At 37.7% G+C, this 22,800-nt stretch overlaps 1 protein-coding gene across 1 annotated transcript; it reads right to left on the reverse strand.

Moving 5' to 3' along the window:
- Window positions 1-33: 33 nt before the first annotated feature.
- NUBP1 (nucleotide binding protein 1) lies at window positions 34-15,758 on the reverse strand. The gene is made up of 11 exons (XM_027839630.1): window positions 15,659-15,758; window positions 15,465-15,569; window positions 14,602-14,735; window positions 11,658-11,726; window positions 8,022-8,054; window positions 4,717-4,807; window positions 4,201-4,355; window positions 1,448-1,558; window positions 996-1,098; window positions 684-767; window positions 34-329 (listed from the first exon to the last, which is right to left on the reverse strand). Exons 1-11 carry the CDS (start codon window positions 15,675-15,677, stop codon window positions 271-273), a joined length of 963 nt encoding a protein of 320 aa, XP_027695431.1. The 5' UTR covers window positions 15,678-15,758; the 3' UTR covers window positions 34-270.
- Between the last annotated feature and the right edge of the window lie 7,042 nt (window positions 15,759-22,800).

Below are 22,800 nucleotides of genomic sequence, written 5' to 3' on the forward strand. Positions count from 1 at the left end.
TCAGAAGTTTTAGAGGAGGAAAGATGTTTATTTTTTAAATGGCCTATCTAGAAATACAGTGCCTTACATTATATTAACTCATATCTTAATAAAAAGTTTATCAAAATTAGATGATTAAAGTGTCCTTAAAAAGTGACTTCAAAACCAGGTCAGGCTTTTAAATTTCTAACGTTTATCCCTGCAATTGATTAGATTTTTTTATTATACATAGTACTAGTCCATTTCTTAGAATGTTTATGACTATAGCTAGGGTCCATAAAAATTCATGTTTCAGCAGCTAATCAGCTTTTCTTCTTTTGAACTATGTAAGCCACAAAAGTCTTGAATTCCTAGAAAGAGAAATATTCATACAAGCATTAATATGACACAGAATCCACTACTACTGATTTCCTATAATTTATATTCTTTGCTACGTTTATCACATTTTACTGGAGGTAACTATCTACAAGGAAATAACAGTACTAAAAGCTTTATTCCACAGCTAACTCTGTCTCTACACTTTACATATATAGCTCAACAACTGGTCATAACCACATGGTTGAAGAATTTACATGAATATACCCTAAATTCTAGGATTCTCTGAGCAAAACACTCATTTATCTAAGATATTAGATAAGACAGAACTGTGAACCACAGAGAAATATTTTTAATGAGATAATTATTAACATGTTTTAAACACTTACTTTGGATTATATTTCTATATGCTAACGTAGCTGGTGAATCAGGCACTTCAGTCAAAAAGGATTGTCCATTATCACAACTTTTACCTTGAAAAAAAAAAATCAAATTTAAGCTTATGAACTGAGCATGACATTTTTGTTCTCTTGGTTCTAGTGATTTTTATAATGATCTTACTTTAAAATAAAGGTTTACTTTGAGAATAGTTATCCCGCCCAAACCTACTTTAACTGACATAGTAAAGAGCATAACTGAGTAATTCATCTAACTCATTTTAAGACATTATAGGTCTTTCATATACATGAAGGACCACTCACCTATCTGTGGATCCAGAGGCACTTTACCGAGGAGGGGGACTTTTAAATCTTGGCACATTACCTCTGCGCCCCCTGTTGTTGGAGGAAATATTTGCGATTCATTCTGTAAAGAAAGAACATAGATATAATAAAAAAATTAGTTTTAAAAGCATATTAAATCACTATACTTATAAGTAGGTCATATCATTTCTCTGAAATAGCCTTTGTGGATATTTAATATGCTAAATTAAAGCAGTGTATTCATGAAATCCATAATAAAGAATTTTGTGGACCTACTTTTTGAAATTAAAGAACCCAGAGACAGGTCTATGAAGAAATATTCTTATCATAAAATTATTTCTTCAGTTGTGGAAGATTTTTTAAAAAAATTAACATGTAGCACTATATATACTACACACAGACACACACAGATTCTCTTTCTCTCTCTCACAAAAAAATGTAGATGTTCTTACCTTACATTTGGGGCATATGAAGCCACTCATGTTCTCTACTACACCAATTATTGGCAATTTCACTTTATGACAAAAGTTGATTTCTTTTCGAACATCCTGTAGTGATACTTCCTATCAAAGGAATACAGTCAGTTTTTCAGAACTAACATAAGAAACTACAGTATAATACAGTATAATACTAGTTTCACAGTAGAGAACATGGCTAAGTATCAATTTTGTGCTTAGTATATAAAAAAAGCTATTGATTAAATAGCCACAAGTTCCATATAAGACTGCTAATCTGGAAAAAAGCTCTAGGGGAAGTATGATACTCTAACCTTTCTGGTCTATTTCAAATTGTTGGGCTTACATTTCTAAAGAGTAAGTCCAATAGTAGAGCTGTTTGTCTGGAGTAGATACATTTTAAAAAGGATAGTTCTGGAAATCATTAACTGTCTAGGTAGAAAAAATACCCAATCAAAATGTAAATTTGAAAACTGGGCATTAGTAAAGTTTTGTGAAGAGTAAGTTCTCCAAGACTAGATTTCTGTATCTTGTAATTAACCAAAAGATCAAAGGAAAGAAACAAGTTTATCTTGGCTTTGTATTTTTCCCCACTTAATCTACATATACATATACGTGAGTATTCCTGAGTTACTGTCCTATTATATTTTGTAATGAGAAGACCCTTTACAACCCTATTAGGCATGCCATAAACTTGGAATTTGTTTTCAGAAGAATCAATATTTTTTTTTAAATTAGCTAAGGTAGTAAACTTTTATGGACTTCTTTAAAAATAGACTAGGTTATGATTTATCAGTTATGGTATAATCATGGTACTACATAATATGACCTAAATTGCTCAAAGTTCTTTCCTTTTCTAAGAAGACAGGAGAAAGAATATTAAACATATCATTAGACTGGCACAGATTCAACAATTCACAGAAATTTTGCTATAAACCTGTCCTTGGGTTCAGAACTATTGGATGGTCTAAGGATGATAAAATGAAAGAGACCCTCAAAAACTTACTAATTGAATGAACTAGGTACTTTCAACTTGGTTTCATGCTAAAAATGTCTATCTGCATTAAAACCTATTTCCCTGAACAGCGTTCAAGATAAGTGGTTTTTCTGTCAACTCTCTTTTGATGGACTCTTCCTGCAACTAAAGAGCTTTTTAAAAAAAAAACCAAAAAACTTTATCTACCCTCTTCTCTCACATCTTATCTTGGTTCATATATCCCAGCCTCTTGCCCTCCTGGAAACAACAACATACCTATTCCTCTACTTAACTATGTTAGTCAATTTCTGGATTATTACAAAATTAGCATCTACAAAACCCATGTTTCCATATAAAGCCCACATCCTTTTGGGTTTGTTGGCATAAAGAGATTTAACAGTTACGATATGTCACCTTGTTAGGTCCTTTCAATACTTCAGTAACTAAATCCTTTTAGGTGGGAGTCCATGACAGAATCCTCTTGTGCTCAATTCTGCCCTGCTGTGAATACTGTCATGTAGTGGAATTCTAATGTGTAGATGTGTTTCCTCACAAAAAGCTCCCCAAACATAAAATCTTACTAATTCAATAGGAGAAATGGACCAGAGACTAGAGAAAATTTTCAAATTCAATAAAGTCAATTAACTATTTCTTTCAATTAAATAAGACATTAATAGAAGGTATTTCACAATCACTGATTAAAGTGACCATTGTGAATTTTTCTCATCCCAGACAACTTGAACATTCTTAAGTTAATGTTAAGTTAGATCCAAGATGTTAAGTTTCTCATTCCAAGATTCCTGTCTATTATATTCCTTAGCATCTTCTGTGGAGAAAAATAGGCCCTGAACAGTACTCACTGAGTAGCTAGGTAGTGCAGTAGTTGATAGAGTGCTGGCCCTGCCATCAGGAGGACCTGAGTTCATATCCAGCCTTAGACACTTACTAGCTATGTTGTCTTGGGCAAGTAACTTAACCCTGTTTGCCTCAGTTCCCTCATCTATAAAATGAGCTGGAGAAGGAAATGGCAAACCACTCTAGTATCTTTGCCAAGAAAACCCCAAATGGGGTCACAATGAGTCAGAAACAACTGAAAAAAATGACTAAACAAAAAAAAACTACTCATTAGCAGCTTACATAATCTTTCCAGGCTTCAGAGTTAAATTCATAGGATACTGGGAATATTAATGAACCATTTTTGAAAAATGCAGAAAATGGACCAAAAACTAGGAATTCAGGTTGTTAGCAAGTCTTAATAGGTCTTATGGGAAAGCAGAAACTTTAGCAAAGTAGAATAATACAAAGTTACGTTATGTTTGTGATATAAGTCAAGAGAAAGGGGCTACAGAATAAAAAAGTGTTTAACTTAACAAAGGAAAAAACTGTGTAATGATTTTTTACATTACAGTTGTCTAGATGCAAATAACATGTGTAAAGACAACTGGGCACTGTTCCTAAAGAAATCACAATTTAAAAATCATTATGTTAGATGATCGTACATCCTTCAAGTTTCAAGTACCCAAACAGAAAAATAGGATCACAGATTTTGAACTAGAAGGATCTTTACAGCTAATCAAATCCAAACCTCTCATTTTACGGATAAGGAAACCAAGGCCCAGAGAGATCAAGTGACTTGCCCAAGGACATAAATTGGAAGAGCTAGGATCTGAACTCACATCTTCTGACTCCAAATCCAACATTCTTTAAACTGCTTCACAGCAATGCTTAATATTAGTGTACAGCTTTTAGAAAATAAAAATGGCATTGGTCTCACCTGAGGAGTAGTGATTATTACTGCTCCATCTATGTGTGCTGCACTGAGATACTGGACTATGGATAGATGTTCATCTGAAGTGCCAGGTGGGGTATCTACAATGAGGTAGTCAATCTCTCCCCAATCCACATCACGAAGAAACTGCTTGATCATGCCTTAGAAAGAGAGAAAAGAGAAGGTATAGCTTTCCCCACTTTTATGGCTTCCATTACAAAAAAAAGAAAAGATACGGCTTTAATTTATACTCTATGTAAATAACATTTGTTCATTCATTACAATGGAATCCCACTAAATAAAGAAAATATCAGATGCTACTGATTACACAAGCTTACATTTCTACCTCTAAAGTGCTCATCAGCTCTTTATATTTAAGCTAAATTAAATGCAATGACACAGCAAGGCAAACAGGCACTCAGACAATTACAACTGAGTTTAATAAGATATCTGCATCAACTGAGAGCAACAGTGTGTGTTCTGAAATAATAAGCCAAAATGATTAAAGACTTAGGTGCAAACCATTTTTTTTTGGTCCCCGCCAGATGACAGCATCATCAGGACTGCCAAGCAAGAAGCCTACTGACATCACACCAAGATTTTCTTCAACGTACTACAAAGGGAACAGGCAAAAAGAAATAATCACAGGAAAAATATGTTACTGGAAAAAAAAAATAGGAGAAAAGGCACTTTCTCAGTTTCCTTTTCTGTATCATCATCAAGCTCCCACTCCCTTTAGCAGGAGTATCCCCTAAAGTTCTATCCTGGGGTTTGGCAACCCGCTCAGTGGTCCCACCATTCTCCACAGATTCAGTTATGTGAATTGGTACATATAGTCCTAATCTCTCTCCTGACTAATGTGCCCTACATCTTAACTGATTTCTGGACACATGGTACAGTGGAAAGCATGCATCTGAAGTCAGAGGACTTGACTTTAAATTGTGGCTATGCCATCTCTTATTCACAAGTATATCCACTCCAGGCCTTGTTTCCTTCACTTGAAAATGAGGGGGTTGGACTAGATGACCTCCCAATGCCCTTACCAGCTATAAATCTGGCATCTTCTGACCTCCACCTGGACTATGTCAGTACCTCAAATTTTATGTGTCACAAACTGAACTAATCACTGTTCCCACTAAACACACTACTCCTCCAATCTTCCTTATTTCTGTTGAGGCTTCATGTTCTTTTAGGCTGGAACAAAGAACCCTTCTTCCTTCCTGGCTTTCCTCCAACCCTGGAATACTAGGCCTGCTATCTTTCTTAGTTCAGGCTCTCATCACATCTTGCCTAGACTACTGCAAAGGCCTCCTAACCCATCTCCCTGCTTGAAGTTTCTCCCCACTCCAGTCCATTCTCCACACTGCTGCCAAAGTGATTTTCCTTAAGTGCACACAGAGCTAACTGTGGCACTTTCCTCCCTAATCAATCTACTTGAGTGGTACCCTATTACCTCTAGGATAAAAAAAAAAAATCTTGTTTAGCTTTTAAAGCCCTTCATAATATGGCTCCATCCTGTCTTCTCAGCCTCAATGAACATTGTTCCCCCTGGCATACTGTGTCATATGGCCAAATTGGCCCCCCTTTCCCCTCCTCCATTGTCGTGCCTTTGCACTGGCCACGTCCCATGCCTGGAATGCACTTCCCTCCTCATTTCTGCTTCATAGGATGCCTCTATTCTTTTAAGATATAGCTTAAGCACCACTCTTTCCAAAGCCTTTCCTGATCCCCACAACTACCAGTGCCCTCCCTCCTTCCCACACTCTGTTATAGTTAACTATTTTGCATTAATTTGTATTTATTCTGTATATATCTACAGAAGTGCTTGTTATCATCTTCCTTCACTAGAATTTAAGCTTCTTGCACATAGGGATTGTTTCATTTATTTGTGCACCTAGCACACAGCAGGAGCTTGATAAAATGCTGTTATTGATTTATTTTCCTACTGTATGCTCCCCTCAACACTCATATTTATATGATGCTGAAGTCATCCTTGACACTTTCCTTCACCACAACAACCAATGGGTTGCCAAGTCCTGTTGAAATTGTTCACATATGCCATGTTTTACAAACACAGGGCTGCCACTGTAATTCAGTGCCCTTATCACCTCTTCCTTGACACTTCCTTAAGACATTTCTTAATTGGTGTGTCTCCCACGAGTTTCATTCACTTTCACACAACTGTAAAGTCATGTTCCTAAGCTGTCACTATGTAAATCCCTTGTTCAGGGGTTCCCTACTATGTCGAAGATAAAGTATGAAAACCTTTACCTGGTACTTAGGGCCTTCCACAATCAGGGCCCAATCTTCCTCTTCAGCCCTACCTCACATTATTTCTCTGCACTCCAGTCATAGAGGAAGAAGCAGCATCTTCTACTTCTGTCCCTAACTTTTTTTTTTGGATTTAATATGTTTATTACATAGAGAACAAGTATGGTTCAGTTGTAGGGTCAAAGCCTGGGGATATTATTCCGACTGCCCTCTCTTTACAAGGAAACCAATTTCAGTGCTAACTGTGCAGTGTTAAGGCCTTCAAAGACCTTGGAAATCCTTTTGTAACACAGAATGAACTTGACATACATCACAGTGGAAAGATGGCAGGGAGAAGTGGAGAAGCCAGTCAGCTTTCACCTTGCGCCACACAACTGAGGGGGAGGGGATGGACTCTAGACCTGGGGCTGCCCTCAACAGTGGGCTTCTCTTAGAGGATGGTGAAGCCAGATGGGGGATGCTGAGGCTGCCCCGTACAGCTTTAGAAAGGATGAGATCGGCAGCTGGGAATCTTGTTGGGTTTACTGGAGGACAGATTTTCCCTAAAGTACATCAGCAGCCACAGAGGAGACACCTATTCCATTCTGGCATTCAGTTGTGCCATTTGTCTACATGACGGCAGAACAGTAAGAATTAGACAGGATATCTCCTGCCTCCACGCAACTGTACAAAGCATCCTTCCCTTATACCTAGAACATACTCTCTCTTCTCTGCCTTTCAGAATACTTGCATTCTGTCAGGACTCACTTCAGGGGCCACCTCCTCTGTAAAACCCTCCTTGTTCTTCCCCCTTCCAAGTGATCAGTGCTCTCTCCTTTCATAAATACTCCTGCAGATCTTGTCTGATCTTTCCTTTGTTCTCTTCCCTCCCTGTCCAATACACGTATCTGCCTCACCAGAGGCAGCTGATGGCACAGTGGGTAGAGTGCCAGGCCTGGAATCAGGAAGACCTAAGTTCAAATCCAGCCTCAGAAACTTACTAGATGTGTGACCTTCAGCAAGTCAATTAACCTGTTTGCCTCAGTTTCCTCAACTGAAAAATAAAGCTAATAACAGCATTTACCTTGCAAGGTTGTTGTAAGGATCAAATGAGATAATATTTGTTTTTAAAAATTGCTCAGCACAACACTAGACATATTGTAGGCTCCATAAAAATGCTTATTCCCTTCCCTTTTATCTATGATCAAGTAGGATCTCTCCCAATAGAATGTAAATTTCTTAAGAAGAGGAATTACATTTTTCATCATTAATGACAGCAATAACTAACATTTACATAGAGCTTTAAAATTCACAAAGTGTTCTACATACATTAGCTCATTTAATAGTTGGTGCTTCACTATTTGTTGAACTGAATTCCATTATAGGTTATTCTGTTGCCACTACAACAGAACTGTTTAAAAATAAATGAACAGCTCGGTTCTGAAAAATGTTGTCAAATAAGCAAATAGTTATTAGCCTTTTCTATTACACAAACACAAAATACGTATACATATTTCCCTGTAAATGCAACATGACATACTATCACAAAAATGAAGTAGGTTTAAGTAAAAACTTACCACTGGAGACCACCCAGAACCACTCTGATGAACCTGAACAAATATGAGAATCAAAAATCATTTGTAAAAAATTATACACGTTATACATAATGTATACATTTTTATAGAATATTAGCATCATTTTCGCTGATGGTCATGGGTTACCATGGCCAAAAAAAGTTTAATCACCAGGAAGTGGCTACCCTACAGATAATGTGCCTCTCTAGATAGAAAACAAAGTAGGTGTGTTCCTGAGCCTATTCCTTTTTTTTAATTAATTAATTAATTATTATTATTTAATATTATAATAAAATTATAATTAATTTTTATTAACTTATTTATTCATTTCCACAAGATTTTGAGTTCCAAATTTTCTACCCATTTCATCCCTCCCCCCACCCCAAGATGGCATGCATTCTGAATATTCCTTCCCCTAATGTGCCTTCCCTTCTATCTCTTCTCCACCCCCTTCTCTTATCTCCTTCCCCTTCTATTTTCCTGTAGGGCAGGATAGATTTCTATATCCCACTGCCTGTATATCTTATTTCCCTGGGCCTATTCTTGAAGTGTTTCCAACATAGAAAAATCTGTCAGAGCTTGAGTTCCTCTGGTATAGCCTTTAAGAAGCCAGGTCCCTTCCATGACATGCTGGGACATAAGAGGAGAATTTTTGCAGTGAATTTTTAGGGTAACATAAATGAGAATTTCACAGGATGGGCAGGCATAGATAACTTAGAAGATGCATCATTGGAGGGAACTCCCGAACTGATAAGATCACATATCTATTTTAGTACTAGTATCATGTACTACCACAAAATCTCAATACAGTGTGAACAGCTCTTGAGGGGTATTAGAGAAAGGAAGGTGTGAAAGTATGTCTCTGTTCTCTAAGAAGTTGAGTCTATATCTTTGGGGGAACATGCTAAGTAGGGTTACCTGGATTCAAATACAAGTGAAGGGTCTAAAATATTATTTATTTTTAAAAAGCAATGTAAGTGTCGGGGTAGTAAAATCTATTGTAAAAATGCAAAAATCATGCTATTGTAAAGTTCTCTGGAATAGGAGGGTCAAAAAAGAAAAAAAAAAGGGAAAGGGAAACTGGAATGTTATGAGTCTGAAAACAGAAATGAGCCAGCGAGCCCTACAGAGCCCACAAACTAAAAAGGGAAGAAATAAGATGGAATCAAATCAATCAGCAAACTTGAAGTACCTTATCTATGCATGATGTACTATTTAGGCATTGTGCTAGGTGACCCAGTCCCTGCTCTCAAGGAACTTACATTCTATTGGCAAACAATATGGACACATATAAAGGGATACATAATGCATACAAAGTAAATAAAAAGAAACAATAAGATCATCTGGGGTGAAGGGGAGGCATAAGTAACTGAAGGAGTTCAGAAAAGGCTTCATGGCGGGGATATGAGCTGAGCTCTGAAGGAAGCTAAGGATTCTAAGAGGTGGATGAAGGGGACAGGATGGTAGTGGGAAGATAGCAGACCTTGTGTTCTAATAACAGAGGAAGGGAAAAGGTCCTCTGTTATAAGCTTAAAAGAAAAGAGGATCTTTTTTTTAAATGAATGGCCTAAAAATTGTTTTTGTATAACTTAAAACTAGTAGTTTTAGTGGGGAGGTTGGCTGACTGCATCTAACGTGAAGAATGAGGCTATAAATTGTCTACAGCCTTGGATTTTCAACTTGGTGGTAAATTTTAGTTATATATCAAACTATTTTGCATGCTGGACAAAAAGAATACAGTGAAAGAACGGAAAAGAAGCTACAATAAAGAAACAACATAAAGGGGAAAAGCTGCTCTCTCTTTATCTGTTGTGGCAAGAAATGAAGCTCTACTGGGACAAAAATAGGAGCACCAAAAAGAAAAGAGCAACAACTCTCATGTTTCACCACATAAGATGAAATACATTTTAAAGATAAAAGACTACCAACTAAATTATTAATTTATGCACAACTAAGCTTTTAGACAGACTGGCAGTGGTTAACACTAGAAACATTAGTTCCACTTCTTAACGGCTGCCCCTATGCTTTCACTAAATAGCAAAAGTTGTGGTTTGAACAGAGAGCATCCTTTCTTAGGTCAGGACTGGAGAGTCAAACTACTTTTACCTCTGGCTATGTGATCACAAATTTCTAAATTTCTACTCTGTACAAAAATATTATCTTTTGAGTTATTATTTTTAGTTTACAAAGACAACAAATTTAATGGAGACAATTCTTTAGAATAATTTAAGGAAGCTAAATAGGAAAACTCACGGTTCCTTAATATATCTTTTAAAACTGACTTAACTTCTTCAGGCTTTACATATATTCTCTTTAATTCAGTGTCAGAATTGCCCCCCTGTGGCATTTTTCCTAGGCTCACTTGCATCAAAACCTCTGGCAGTTTACCACAATTTCTGGTTTTAATTGACTTTCCATTAGGGTATCTTTTCTCTATTTCCTGCTGGTCAGAAGGAAGGCACTGGCTTCACATTGATTTTTTCCCATGTTATACACAGCTCTAATTCTGAGCCTAGAAGTTCTTTAAGCTATCATTGGGACATAAGCACCTAATTTCTGTATAAGCCTCTTGAAAATCCTAATCCAGTTTCCTTAATCAAAGCAGTGGGTCACTTCTACATTTCTTATTTTTCCCTCTTTCCCTTTAGGAATCACTCCTGAACACTCCCAAATAGCCTTTTGGGATTTATTTTATAATATGAATTTACTAAATTTACCACTTTAGTTAGCTGGCTCCTTTAGAATACATTTCAGATACAGGAAGATTCTTTTCTTTTAAGAGAAAGTTAATGTCAAAGATGACAAATGATGGGAAATCAATTTAAGAGGAACGATGGAAAGACAGGCTTCCAAATACATGGTTGGTCCCACCACTCTGGAAAGCAATTCAGAATTATACTAATAAAGGGAGTAAAATACCCATACATTTAATCTCACTGCCAAGTATTCCAAAGAGGTCAAATACAGAAAGGCCCCATTGTACCAAATTATTCACTGACGGACTTTTTATGGTAGCAAAGAATAAAGTAGATGCCTGTCAATTGGGAAGTGGTCATACAAAATGTGATGTATTAATATAATGGACTATCACTATGCTGTAAGAAATGCAAAATATGAATTCAGAGAAGCACAGGAAGATTTATATAAACTGATGAAGAGTGAAGTAAGCAGAACCAAGAAAACAAGGGCTACTACAGTATAAATGGAAAGGACAATAAACCTAAGCTGAATGCTGTGTAATTTTAATGATTAAGCTTCTCCCTGAAGAGACAAGAAGATGCAACTTAGATCAGGAACTCTGAGTGTGGAACATTGCATATCATGCCAGATTCATTGCATATCATTCAGATGCGTTGATTTTGATAAAAAGCCTTTTGTTCTTTGCTTTTATTTTTTGGTTACAATATATAATTCTGAATAGGGAAGAAATATATTTAGAAATGTAGGTAATATTAAAAAAAAACTCAATCAAGTTAAAATTTTAAGACAACTGAATAAACTATTAAGCAAAATTTATCAGATTTAATACACTCATTCCCATAAAGATGTACATGCTAAATTCACAATTCTACTGTTTCAAGAGTACACTGTAGTATGTGACTTTGGAGAAAATTCATAATTGCAAACAAGAAGTCATACCTGTTCTCCCTCTAGTCCCATCATTTTGGGAATTGATGGTCCACAAATATCAATATCCAGCAAAGCGATCTAGAAACAATGGATAAGTCAGAATATTTACATAATAAAATGTACAAACATACTATATAAAGCAGGAGGTGAATGAGGGTAGAGGAAGAAGAATCATGAAAGCAAACAGTCAAGTTGGGAGAGTCTTATAAGTAACTACATTCACCTTCTGCATCTAGACAAGTACAAAGAAATATTAAAGAGAATGAAACAAGGCTCACTATGTGCCTTGCTGACTTCAGAAGCTATTTTGGACCTCAGTCTAGTCCTAACATGATCTTATACTGAACTAAGACATTTAGGCCCCTTTAAAATGTACCTGAATCTCTGACTGAACTTTGGAGCTGCTTGAGTTTTGCTGGTATCCTATGAGTAAGCAATGACCAGAGCCTGCCCTTGGGTTCATATCTAAAACTAAAGGTTTCAATAAGGAGATCTTCTGCAAAAACTCTTCAGAGTGAATTAGACACAACCTCAGAAGGCTTCCTAATTCCAAGTAGCATTCTTTCCTCAAAGACAAGAGTCAATTAAAACATCTGCAAACCTTTGAAAAAGTGGTAAATAATTCCTTCTTGAAAATCATGTTTCCATTCCAGTATGGAATAGTCTTCCTTATAACTTTATTCTTGCTCTTCTTTTTAACTCTTTTTGTGTTTGGTATTAGTTTCTTGTTCCTCTTTTTCATTCCTCTCATAAAACACATGACATATATTTATAGTTAGTACAATATTCATGAAATAGATCAGCTTTCTAACTCTAGCTCCCTCTGCTGGTCTGTAAAAACACAAAAGACCAGACTAACCTGTTTCCTTTGTCATTTCAAAGAAGATGATAGATTTATATTTGGAAGACACCTTAGAAGTCATCTAGTCAAATATAAACATATATGTATATATACTTATATGAATGCATGAATTGAGCACTTACTACGCACAAAAGTGCTGTGCTAAGTGCTGAGGATATAAACATAAAAGTCAGCTCTCAAGAAAATAATATTCTTGTTCTTTCTCTGTGTATATGTATATATGTATGTATATACACACACTGCTATTTTACATGTATGAAACTCGAATGACCTAACTTTCCACCAAAAGACTAGGATACAGATTACTCATAGATGCCCCACTGTGATTTTAACATCTGAGAGGTAGTGTGATTCAATGTTGTGTAACTATCATTTTAAGTGCTAAAAGCAATTTAAGATTTATGAAACCTTATTTTTACATTCCACCACAACTTAAAAATTGGTTTGCCTGCCTTTTTACTGCTTGACAGATTAATAGTACTAAGAATAATACTTTCACTATCTACTCAGCTCACAAGGTTGTTGTTAAAGCAGAGGTTCCCAAATTTATTTGGCCTATCACCCCCTTTTCATTTAAAAAAAAAAAATTACTCAGCTCCTCAGGGATATCTACTTTCTTCAACCCTTTAGTGGTTTTCTTAAATTTTCATTTCAAAAAAATGTAAAATTTTTTTAAAAATGATATCTTAAATTCAATAATTTATTGTAAATTTGTGTTTTTTTTCCTGCATTGAAATTTTGATGATGTAGTATTGCGTCATGTAACCATATTGTAAACAAGCCATTACATGCACATATTCCTGCCAAGTCATGCTGGATTTCCCAACAACGTGGGATACGCTTGCTTGCTAACACTTGCTTGCTAACACTTGCTTGTTAAGACCTGTTAGCAGACTTGACCACTGATTGGTTATAACTTGCACTTTATGTGTTTATTTGGAAAACAGTATAGTCCCTACGACTTTAACTCTGTTACACAACAGATGAAACATGTATGAATGGCTTTTCAAAATTTTCTTATCTTTTCTTCTTTCCTTATGCTTTCACTGCCCCCTTATTTTTATTCAATGCCCCAAAATTGCACCTGAGGCTACTACCACTCCCTCAGATCATTCCAGTGCCCCACAGGCGGTGGTATCATCCACTTTGGGAATCTATGTTAAAGAAAGCACTCCGTAAACCTTAAAGCACTATAGAAATTTATTACTACTATTATTATGGCAGCAAAGAGAAACTCTGAAAGGTTCTAATAAGTTGGTTTCGAGTAGGGGCCCTCCAAATAAACAATGTGCTTGCTATAAATGACTAACTGAACTCAACTGGGAAAGGCTCATCCCTAGAGGGCTGACCACCTAGTGACTAATTTTTTTTAGGCACAGCAACCAATAAAGATCACATACTAGGTTACAATCTGGTTCAGAAGAGGGAACACTCACCCTCAATATGGACATGGATGAGGTTTTAAGTGATATAGTACATAAGTATAATGGAGTTCAGAAAAAAGAGAAATTACTAGATTTGGTGTGTCTAATAGGCTAAATTTCCCTGTGTACATAACATGTCCCTTGGTTTCAGAGAAAAGATGTGCAATCTGTAGTTCAAAGATTCTTTGCTAAACTGGCTAGCTATTGGTAGATGGAATCTGGTATTCCATTGAATGCCTTTACAAAGTGACTATCCTACATAAGGTACAAAGACTGTTACTAAACTTGTAGATATAAACTTGTACATTAGCTTACTCTGTACTACACTAGATATGTAAAAAATTCCCTCTGCTTGCCTGTTGAGGATAGGGGATTAGGTATTCCTATCTTAAACCTGAAAAACAAACAAACCCACAACGGATTTACCCCAAAAGTTCCAGAAGCTGAATTCACCAAACTATAGGTGGGTGAAACAATAAATGTAGTGTTTTGTGAAATGATTTAAATATGCCAGAGTACATCAAATATTACATCAATGGAATGTAGTAACATCAATAAGAGGAAATCAGCATCCATTTCCATTACAAGAGTTCAAAGCTTCCAATTCAGAACTACTTAAGTAGTTCCACCAAATGGATCTTTCCAAGTTTTTCCAAAAGGTTCCTACCTGTTTACTTTCATCTTCTGCTAGACCATAAGCAAGATGAGCACTGAATGTGCTTTTGCCAACACCACCTTTCCCAGATAATACCAAGATTTTGTGTTTCACAGTTCTCATCTTCTCTCTGATTTCCTCTATTGCTGTAGAAATCAACATTTTAGGTTAAGATATGGTATAGAAACAAGAGCTCCCTCTGTCTGCCAGATCTCTAAGGCTACATCTCTCACTCGGCCCCTACAAAGTGGCTACGTCTAAGGCTCGGTACAGGGGGCAGGAGTACTGCCCTATTCCTAGTCCTTGCCCCTCACCTAGGATCTTCCATTTGTGTGTGTATGTCAAGTCCCTCTCATCAAATGTATATTAAAATATCTACTACGTGCACGTAGTAAGAGCTTAAGAGATGTTTCGTTCATTCACTGTTAAGGGCTGAGGATACAAAGAGAGTCAAAAAAGTACCTGCCCTCAAGGAAGGCACAATCTAATGGGGGAGATAAATAGGCAAAATGCGTGTGTGTGTGTGTGTGTGTGTGTGTGAGAGAGAGAGATAATACTACAAATTCCAGAGCCTATTCCGTGTCACCATCTAAGCCTTTCCAGACCCTCAGCTACACGCCTCTTACACCTTTCCTTTTTTCTTCCCCAAATCTACCCCTTTCTCCTGACCCCGCCCCCCTTAACTCCTTTCATCTCTTTTCTCGGGGATCTACCAGCCCCCTCCTCCTTTGTCCCCTCTTCTTCCTCTGCTCCCCCTCCCCCTCTTCCTCCACTCCCTCCTCTCTCCCCCCCCTCTCCGATCCTCATTTCCCCCCTCCCTTTCTCCTCTCCTCGCTCCTCGCTTCCTCCACCCCGCCCCCTGGCGCAGTCCTCACCCGGGTCGGGGGCGGCGCCAGCCCCGGAGGCGCACAGACGCTGGTTCGGGCATCCCTGACACGAGGCCCCTTTGCCCGCCTGGGCACTGCTGGTTCCGGGGCAGTCTGGAGGGGACAGAACCACTGTTAAGAATTTTCTCCGCCCACGCCACGCAGGGCCCTCTCCCAGCCCAGGCTCCCTTTCCCGGGCTCACCCTGCGGAACCTCTTCCATTCCAGCACCTTCCTGGCCGCCGGAACCAGCTGCAGCTGCACTTCCGGCCTGCGGCGCCACATTCAGCCCGACAAGAGTAAAAGAAGTCCCGGAGACGAGAGCCCCTTGTGCGCGTGCACAGATTGCTACCTCATCCCGGGCACGCCCCGGGGAGGGGTCACCTAGAGAAGTCGCAAGCTCCATCTTATTTTGTTATTTTTTGGAGACCGTGACGAAGGGTGGCGACCCTATGAAGCACAAAGAGTTGTTTATGTATCTTTCCCTACCAAGGCATGCCAGTCTAACCGCATAGCCCATTTTCAATCATCCATTTTGTAGATGATCCAATTTTAATTTTTAAAACCCCAGCCCAACAACACTGGCTCAGAATGCTGCCAGATCACCTCCCGGGTTACCATTAGGTGTCACCCTCGAGCCATTAGTGTAAAGTAGGAAGGGGGGGATTGGAAAGGGGTTTTAATATTCCAATCATAAAATTTAGAGATGTAATCCCCAACCCCATTTTACAGATTAGAAGACTGAAGCCTTGTAGCAATAGGGAGAGTTGGGATCAGAATCTAGATCTTCTGAATCAAGAATCTGTTCTTTCCTAACGCCATGCTGCCCCAAATCCAAACTAATTTGAAGTGTTAAAGAGAAATATGCTCACACAATACATTCTAAGTTCCACTAGTTCTTTGCCATCCAACAAATGCTTGATTTAAATAGAATTTTGGGTTGTATATTGTTTTTAGGTTAATTAGCAATTCAATTCAAGTAGCATTTATTAGGCTCCTACTATGTGCCAGGTTGGAGAAGGAAATGGCAAACGACTCCAGCATCTTTGCCACGAAAACCCCAAATGGGGTCACCAAGAGTCAGACACAACTGAAACGACTCAACAACAAATGTACCAGGTACCTGGTCGGGATGCTGTGGATGCAAAGACCAAAATGAAACAGTCCTTTCCCTCAAGGAGTTTAAATTTAAGAGGGGAACAATTATATACATTGAAATTAAAAATAAAAGATGTACAAAGTAATTTCAGGAGGAAGACTCTGAGGGGACCCAGGCTTCCTGTAAAAGGTGATGCTTGATCTTGAAAGAAGCTACTGTAGGGAGAACAGCAAACAGTTCAGTTAGGCTTAACATAGAGTCTGTAAATAGGAGCAATGTGCAATAATTCTGGAAAAGGAGACTGGGGCCAGATTGTATTAAAAGCCTTTTTGCATTTTCTCCTGGATGTAATAGGGAACACTGGAGCTTCCTGAACGAGGAAGAGTGACGTGGCCAGTTGTGGACATCTTAAACTCACTATGTCCAACGCTGAACTTATTTACTTTACCTCTGAACCCAGCCCTCTTCCAATTTCCCTATAGCTCTTCATTTGTGTATCCTCCCAATTGCTCGCACTCAAAATCTAGCGCTATCATAGTCCCTAGTACAGTGGAGAAGCAGTATAGCCTAATGGATGAAGAACTGGTCTCAGAGCTAGTCAGACCTGGATTGAAGAAGTCCTGTCTCTGATGTCTGTTCCCTGTGAGTAGACTGGGCAAGTCATTAAACCTCTTAATGTGCAAGATCAGGGGATCATATCTTTTTTTTTTCATCCCTTGGCTTTCATTAAAACATCTCATGCCTCATTCAACATGAAACGATATAAATTCTGGCATTTACTATAAATATGCATGTAAGCAATAAAATAAGATTAGCTAAATTCAATAGGATAATGTAGTTATTTGCCAAATATTCCCTGTAATCTCTTGACAGGCTTTTTGTCCTCCTGGGGATTATGCATGCCCCAAGTGAAGAATCCCCATTCTTTCTAGGACTAAAATTTGGTAGTTTTCTATATCAATGAAATCACAGGTACAGTTTCTATTCCTTATCCCCAGCACCTAGCATAGTTCTAGGCACATAGTAAACACTTAATAAATCCTTTCTGCAATCTCCAATCTAAATATTTGCTGATCAACTGATTGATTGCAATAATAGTCCAAGAAAGAGGTGATAAAGGCCTTAACTAGGGTGGGAGTCAGGTGAGTAAATAGAAGGGGCCTGATTCAAAATGTGTTGTGGAGGTAAGGATTAAAAATCTGCTGTAGTAGATAAGCTATATGTGAATAACAGAGAAGAGGTGGCATTGTCCAAAACAACCAAAGAAATGCTGTCTCCATGAGTTTATCTTGTATGTTAATGGAATGTCAGAAGCCAATGACAGAGAAAGCACCTGCAGACAGATAGAGAAAGACAGCCACCTGAAGAAAGAGGCACCTTCAAGGATTATAAACCCTTATGGCAATGTTGATTCTGGCCATACCCTCAAAATCCAGCACAAAACTACACCTAAGGGGAATTTCATAAGGGCACCATGAAGGGAGAAAAGGATTCCCAGCACCAGGAATCTTGAAGTACCCTTATTCCTACACGTTCTCTATATACATGCCTAACTACCTTTCTGCTTTTAAATTTGACCCCGCTTTCCTTGTGGGCCTTGTGTGTTCAAGGTGAGAGTATGCCCCAGTTTGGGAAGTTTTTTTGTATCAATTGTTCTCGCTAAATCCCTTTTCTAAAATCTGATAGAATTCAACTGATTCTTTGTGATAATGGGCAGCACACTGGTGGGGGTCTCAGGAGCTAGAATACTAAAAACCCCAGCAGTCCTCAGGGTTATCCCCTAAAACTCGAAGGAATAGTCATAATCAGCTAACCACTAGAGACCTGACCTGCTAATGCAAGAGAGAGCTAGGGAAGCAGCGCCTGAAGGTGTGCTACGTTGATTAAAAAAAAAAAGGTTGAAGGAAAAACACTTTCTATGTCCCATAACTCTCAAATCCTCATTTTTGGCAGTTGTACTGACTAAGGCTAATCAAAGATGAAATGTGAATTCCAATCAGTTTGCCTATTCCAGGACAGGCAATCATCACAGCCAAGCAAATAAGAAATCCTTCCAGCCTAGACTGGAAGAATTTTGACATAAACTTTCAAAATCTGGGAGAGTGAAAATATATTTTAAAAGGGACCCAATTCTGTCATCCTGAGCTATAGTCATCTCCCAATAGTCATCTCTGCTAACCAAAAAGATTCTCCCTCATATTCCAGTAACAGATACATTCAAAGCCTTCAAGTCTTTTTTCAATAGAAAATTCTTATGGGAAGAGACCTTAGAGGTCATTCTCGTCCAACCCTCTTATTTTACATATGAGGAAAATGAAACCTGGAGAGGTTAAGTAACTTACCCAAAGTCATTCAAGAGTCAGGATTTGAAACTAGAACCTCTGACTCAAAATATTGTATACTTCTTCTCTATTTCTAAAATTTCTATACTTCCTAGCAATAATGATACTACATTGTATCACTGCTTTCACATATGAACAGTTTGGTTCCTGAAAAGGACAAAAAAAGAACATTTATATAAGGAAAACTGAGAACTTAAGAAGAAACAACATCTCCAATAAAATGTTGAGAGACACAAATTATTTTGAGGACCAGATAGAAATCTGCCCCTCAGAGGAATAGACTCATCTGAAGGCAGAACAATGACTAAGGTAATGGTGGCTGCAGGGTATCAAAGTCATTTGCATTCATTTTTTTTTTTGACTAGACAATGGGGTTAAATGATTTGCCCAGAGTCACACAGCTAGTAAGTGTTATGTGTCTGAGGTCGGATTTGAACTCAGGTCCTCCTGAATCCAGTGCCTGTGTTCTATCCACTGCGCCACTATCTGCCCCGCATGCTTTTTTTTAAAAGAGCTTTGAAAATTATAACTGAGAAATTGGAAATCAAATAACTATTTGGAGGCTATGGGAAGGCCGTACAGTGATTGATATCATACCTGGTAGAAAGGTATAGAAATATTGAGTTTCATATCATAAATTAGAGATGAGTCATTGTGCATGAGAAGACATTGATTTGAGGTATTAGAAACCAGAGAAGTATAGGAAGAGAAAAACAAAAGAAACAAGGAAGTAAATAAGCTGAGTGTCGAAAGAGTCACAAAAAGACATAGACGGCTATGAAGGAAGATGTTTCTAGCTAAGACATCTGAATGATGGACTCTTTAGCTGCTTTGCTGGGAGCCTGATGTTTGGAAGAAAGGAATTTCTTAGTAAACTGGCTGGAGGAATACTGAATTAGCTGAGAGAATTCTTCAGTTGCTATGTTGATTGGAAAAGAGTTGAATCCTGCTTCTGCTATGTATAGATAGAACTATCTGAACACTAGCTGTTCTCCATGCCTTCAATTCCTCACCTCTGACTTGTAGCTCCCATGGATTCCTTCAAGATTCAGCTCAAATCCTACCTTCTGCATGGGGCCTTTCCTGGTTCATCCTTTCCCCTTGCTGCTAGTCCTTTTCCTCTGAGATTGCCTTCCATTTCAGTGTATAGATCTTGTATGTACAAAGTTACTTGCATATTGTCCTCCTCATTGGAACGAGAGCTCCTTGAAAGATTTTTATCCCCAGCATTGGGTAGAGTACCTGGCAAATAGTAAGAGTTCCGTACTGTTATGGCTTTCTAGTGATATCTACAGCCTGAGAAAGAAAAAACTTCTCAGTGGTGTCTGTTTGCTTTCTAGTGCCTTGTAGGGTTTGGGAGGGAAAAATAGAGGGACAAGACAGGCTTTTTATCTGTTTTGCTGTGTGTTGCACCTATTGTAGAGGAGACTGCATTACTAGAAGCTGTTTGGAGTGGAATCCATTTTACTGAAAAACTAGCTGGGTTTGTCTGCACTGCACAGTCAGCCTGAAGAGCTTTTCAGTTATATGACTTGAGGGAACTGCTTGTCACTGAATAAGGTCAATACTGATATATTTTTGACGAAAGAGTACATAATTTGTCTCAGTGTCCTGTTAAGCTTTGAAAGCTTGTCATTGCTTCATTGGCTTAAGAGCAGAAGACTAGCTTTGCTGATCAAGAGAGGACCAGGAAAGGAATTGCTTGGAGTTGAGAGGCTTTGTGCGGTATAACCAAGGACATCATAGCCTATAGTCAAGAGTTGGGAATTACCTGTTAAGTTTCCATCTGTGCCTGCTCTTTCTGATGAACAATGTGCGTTGGTAAGAATGTAACCCAGATTTATAGGCAAACTACTATATTTTATACTTGAGTGAATGTTTCCTTTATGAATTTAGATACTAAGACATTTGGAGCATATTTTAATATTGATATTGACTTGTTAACTATGTTTCAGCATAATGTAGTTTTCTTTTTTATCCATTTTTATTTGTTTGTGTTTGCTTTGTTTGATAGTATGATTGCAACTCCTGGTTTTTTTTTATTCACTTAATGCATAGCAATTTTTTTCCAGCCCCTCATTTTTATTCTAAATATGTCTTTCCTTTTTAAATATGTTTCTTGTAAGCAACACATTATGGGATTTTGTTATCCTATCCGATCTGCCACTCTTTTTCATTTTATTGGACAGTTTAGTCCATTTGCATTTGAACTTATTAGAGTTCTCCATTTTTTCTCCAATATCTTTTTCCTTCTACATTAGGAATTTTTCCTTCTTCCAAACACAGTACTAAGTTTTTCCAGTTATTTTTGATTCCCATTATCTCTCTTTTCTTCATTCTCAACCCTTTCCCCCTTCCAGTTTGGTGCCCCATTCCCTAGGTTTGGAGCTTTACTTATTCATTGCTTTTCAAGCTTACTTTTTTCTAGTTATTTAACTCTTCCTATTTCCCCCATCAGTTAAGTTTTGCTTTGTTTGTTAGTTGTTAAAATGTCATTTTCATATCTTATTTCTAAAAAAAAAAGTTCTTTCCCTCATTCTCTTCATTATTTATTTACTTTTTCAGTCTATACTGGGCTTTTATTCTTTCTTTTGTACCCTTTATACTTACTTAGTCTCTCTTTAATCTTTGTATTTATCAATGAATTAAAGTTTTTAAGGCACCTATTTTGGGGCCTTTCTTCTTAACAATTTCTATGTTATTGCCTTATAGGTATTGTCCCTTGGCCCCTTTTTCTATTGCGCCTCACTTTTAGAAATACCAATTCCTACAGGTGTTAAAGAAAATATTTCCCCATGGTAGGAATTTTCCTATAACCCTAATTGTGCAATTCGTTACTGACTCCTCTTCCCCATGGTCATTTTTGCCCTGTTTGCCTTGAAAGTCCCAGGTGGTTCATGCCCTCCTATTTCATCAAGTGTCAGTTGCCTCTAGGAACTCTAATTCCCCTTTTCTTGAGGCAGCATGAATGATCTCTCTAAGCACCAAATCTTTGCAGATTATACCCATTTTAAGGTCCTAATCTCTCTTTATAGAGTATCTCACTTCTTCTATAGGAGCATTCATAGGTACCCCTCCCACTCCTGAAACAAAATTTCCTTATTTCTTTCTTCCCTATTCAGTTCCTCCTTTTGCTTTCTTGCGCATTGTTCTGTAGGATCTCTTCTTGCTGAGAGACCACTGGAGTTATTTTAACTTCATTGTCAGCCTTTGCTTTGTTTAGAGTACATCACATCTCCATCCCTTCTATTTTCTTTCTCCATTTCCATCTTTGATGCACGCTCCCACTCTGTAATTTAGTACTAGAAAAAGACAAAAAGCAAAAAACATTGATTCACCTGTATGTGGAAGTGTTGTGAGGTTTAATCCATGATGTTTTAGGCCTGTTTCAACACTGTTACTTCTGTTTGACTTCCATTTTTCCCCTTGTCTCCTTGTAAGAATTTGAAAAAAAAAACCTTGACAGTCTTTATGTTGTCCTCAATTACTGCATTTGTTTACCTTTCTTGTATTTCTGTTGTCTGGGGTGTTTGAGAAGCAAATAATTTCCTGAGGTCTGGTTTTATTTCTAAGAATTTTTTAATGCTTTTTTCCCCCCAAGATCCATCTTTTCTCATTAATGGTTATGCTTAGATTTATTTGCAAGGTGGGTTACTTTAGTAAGAGAAGCAATTATTTTTCTATTGTATTAATAACCAATTACTAAACAGGATTAAGGTTTTTCCTTTCTATTTTCTCATTCAGGGACCAGCCCCTGTAGATCATTCAACCAGTCTCTGAAGGACAAGGCTGATAGATAAGATTGGCCTGATCTTTGGGGTATATGCTCCATGATTTGGGGCAGGACCTCACCCAACTAGGAGACCTTACTTTTGTTTAGATTATAAACAGGATCTAATCTAGGT

This window comes from Vombatus ursinus, unplaced genomic scaffold (genome assembly GCF_900497805.2).
Source record: "Vombatus ursinus unplaced genomic scaffold, bare-nosed wombat genome assembly UNPS02014832.1, whole genome shotgun sequence".
Lineage (NCBI taxonomy): Eukaryota > Metazoa > Chordata > Mammalia > Diprotodontia > Vombatidae > Vombatus > Vombatus ursinus.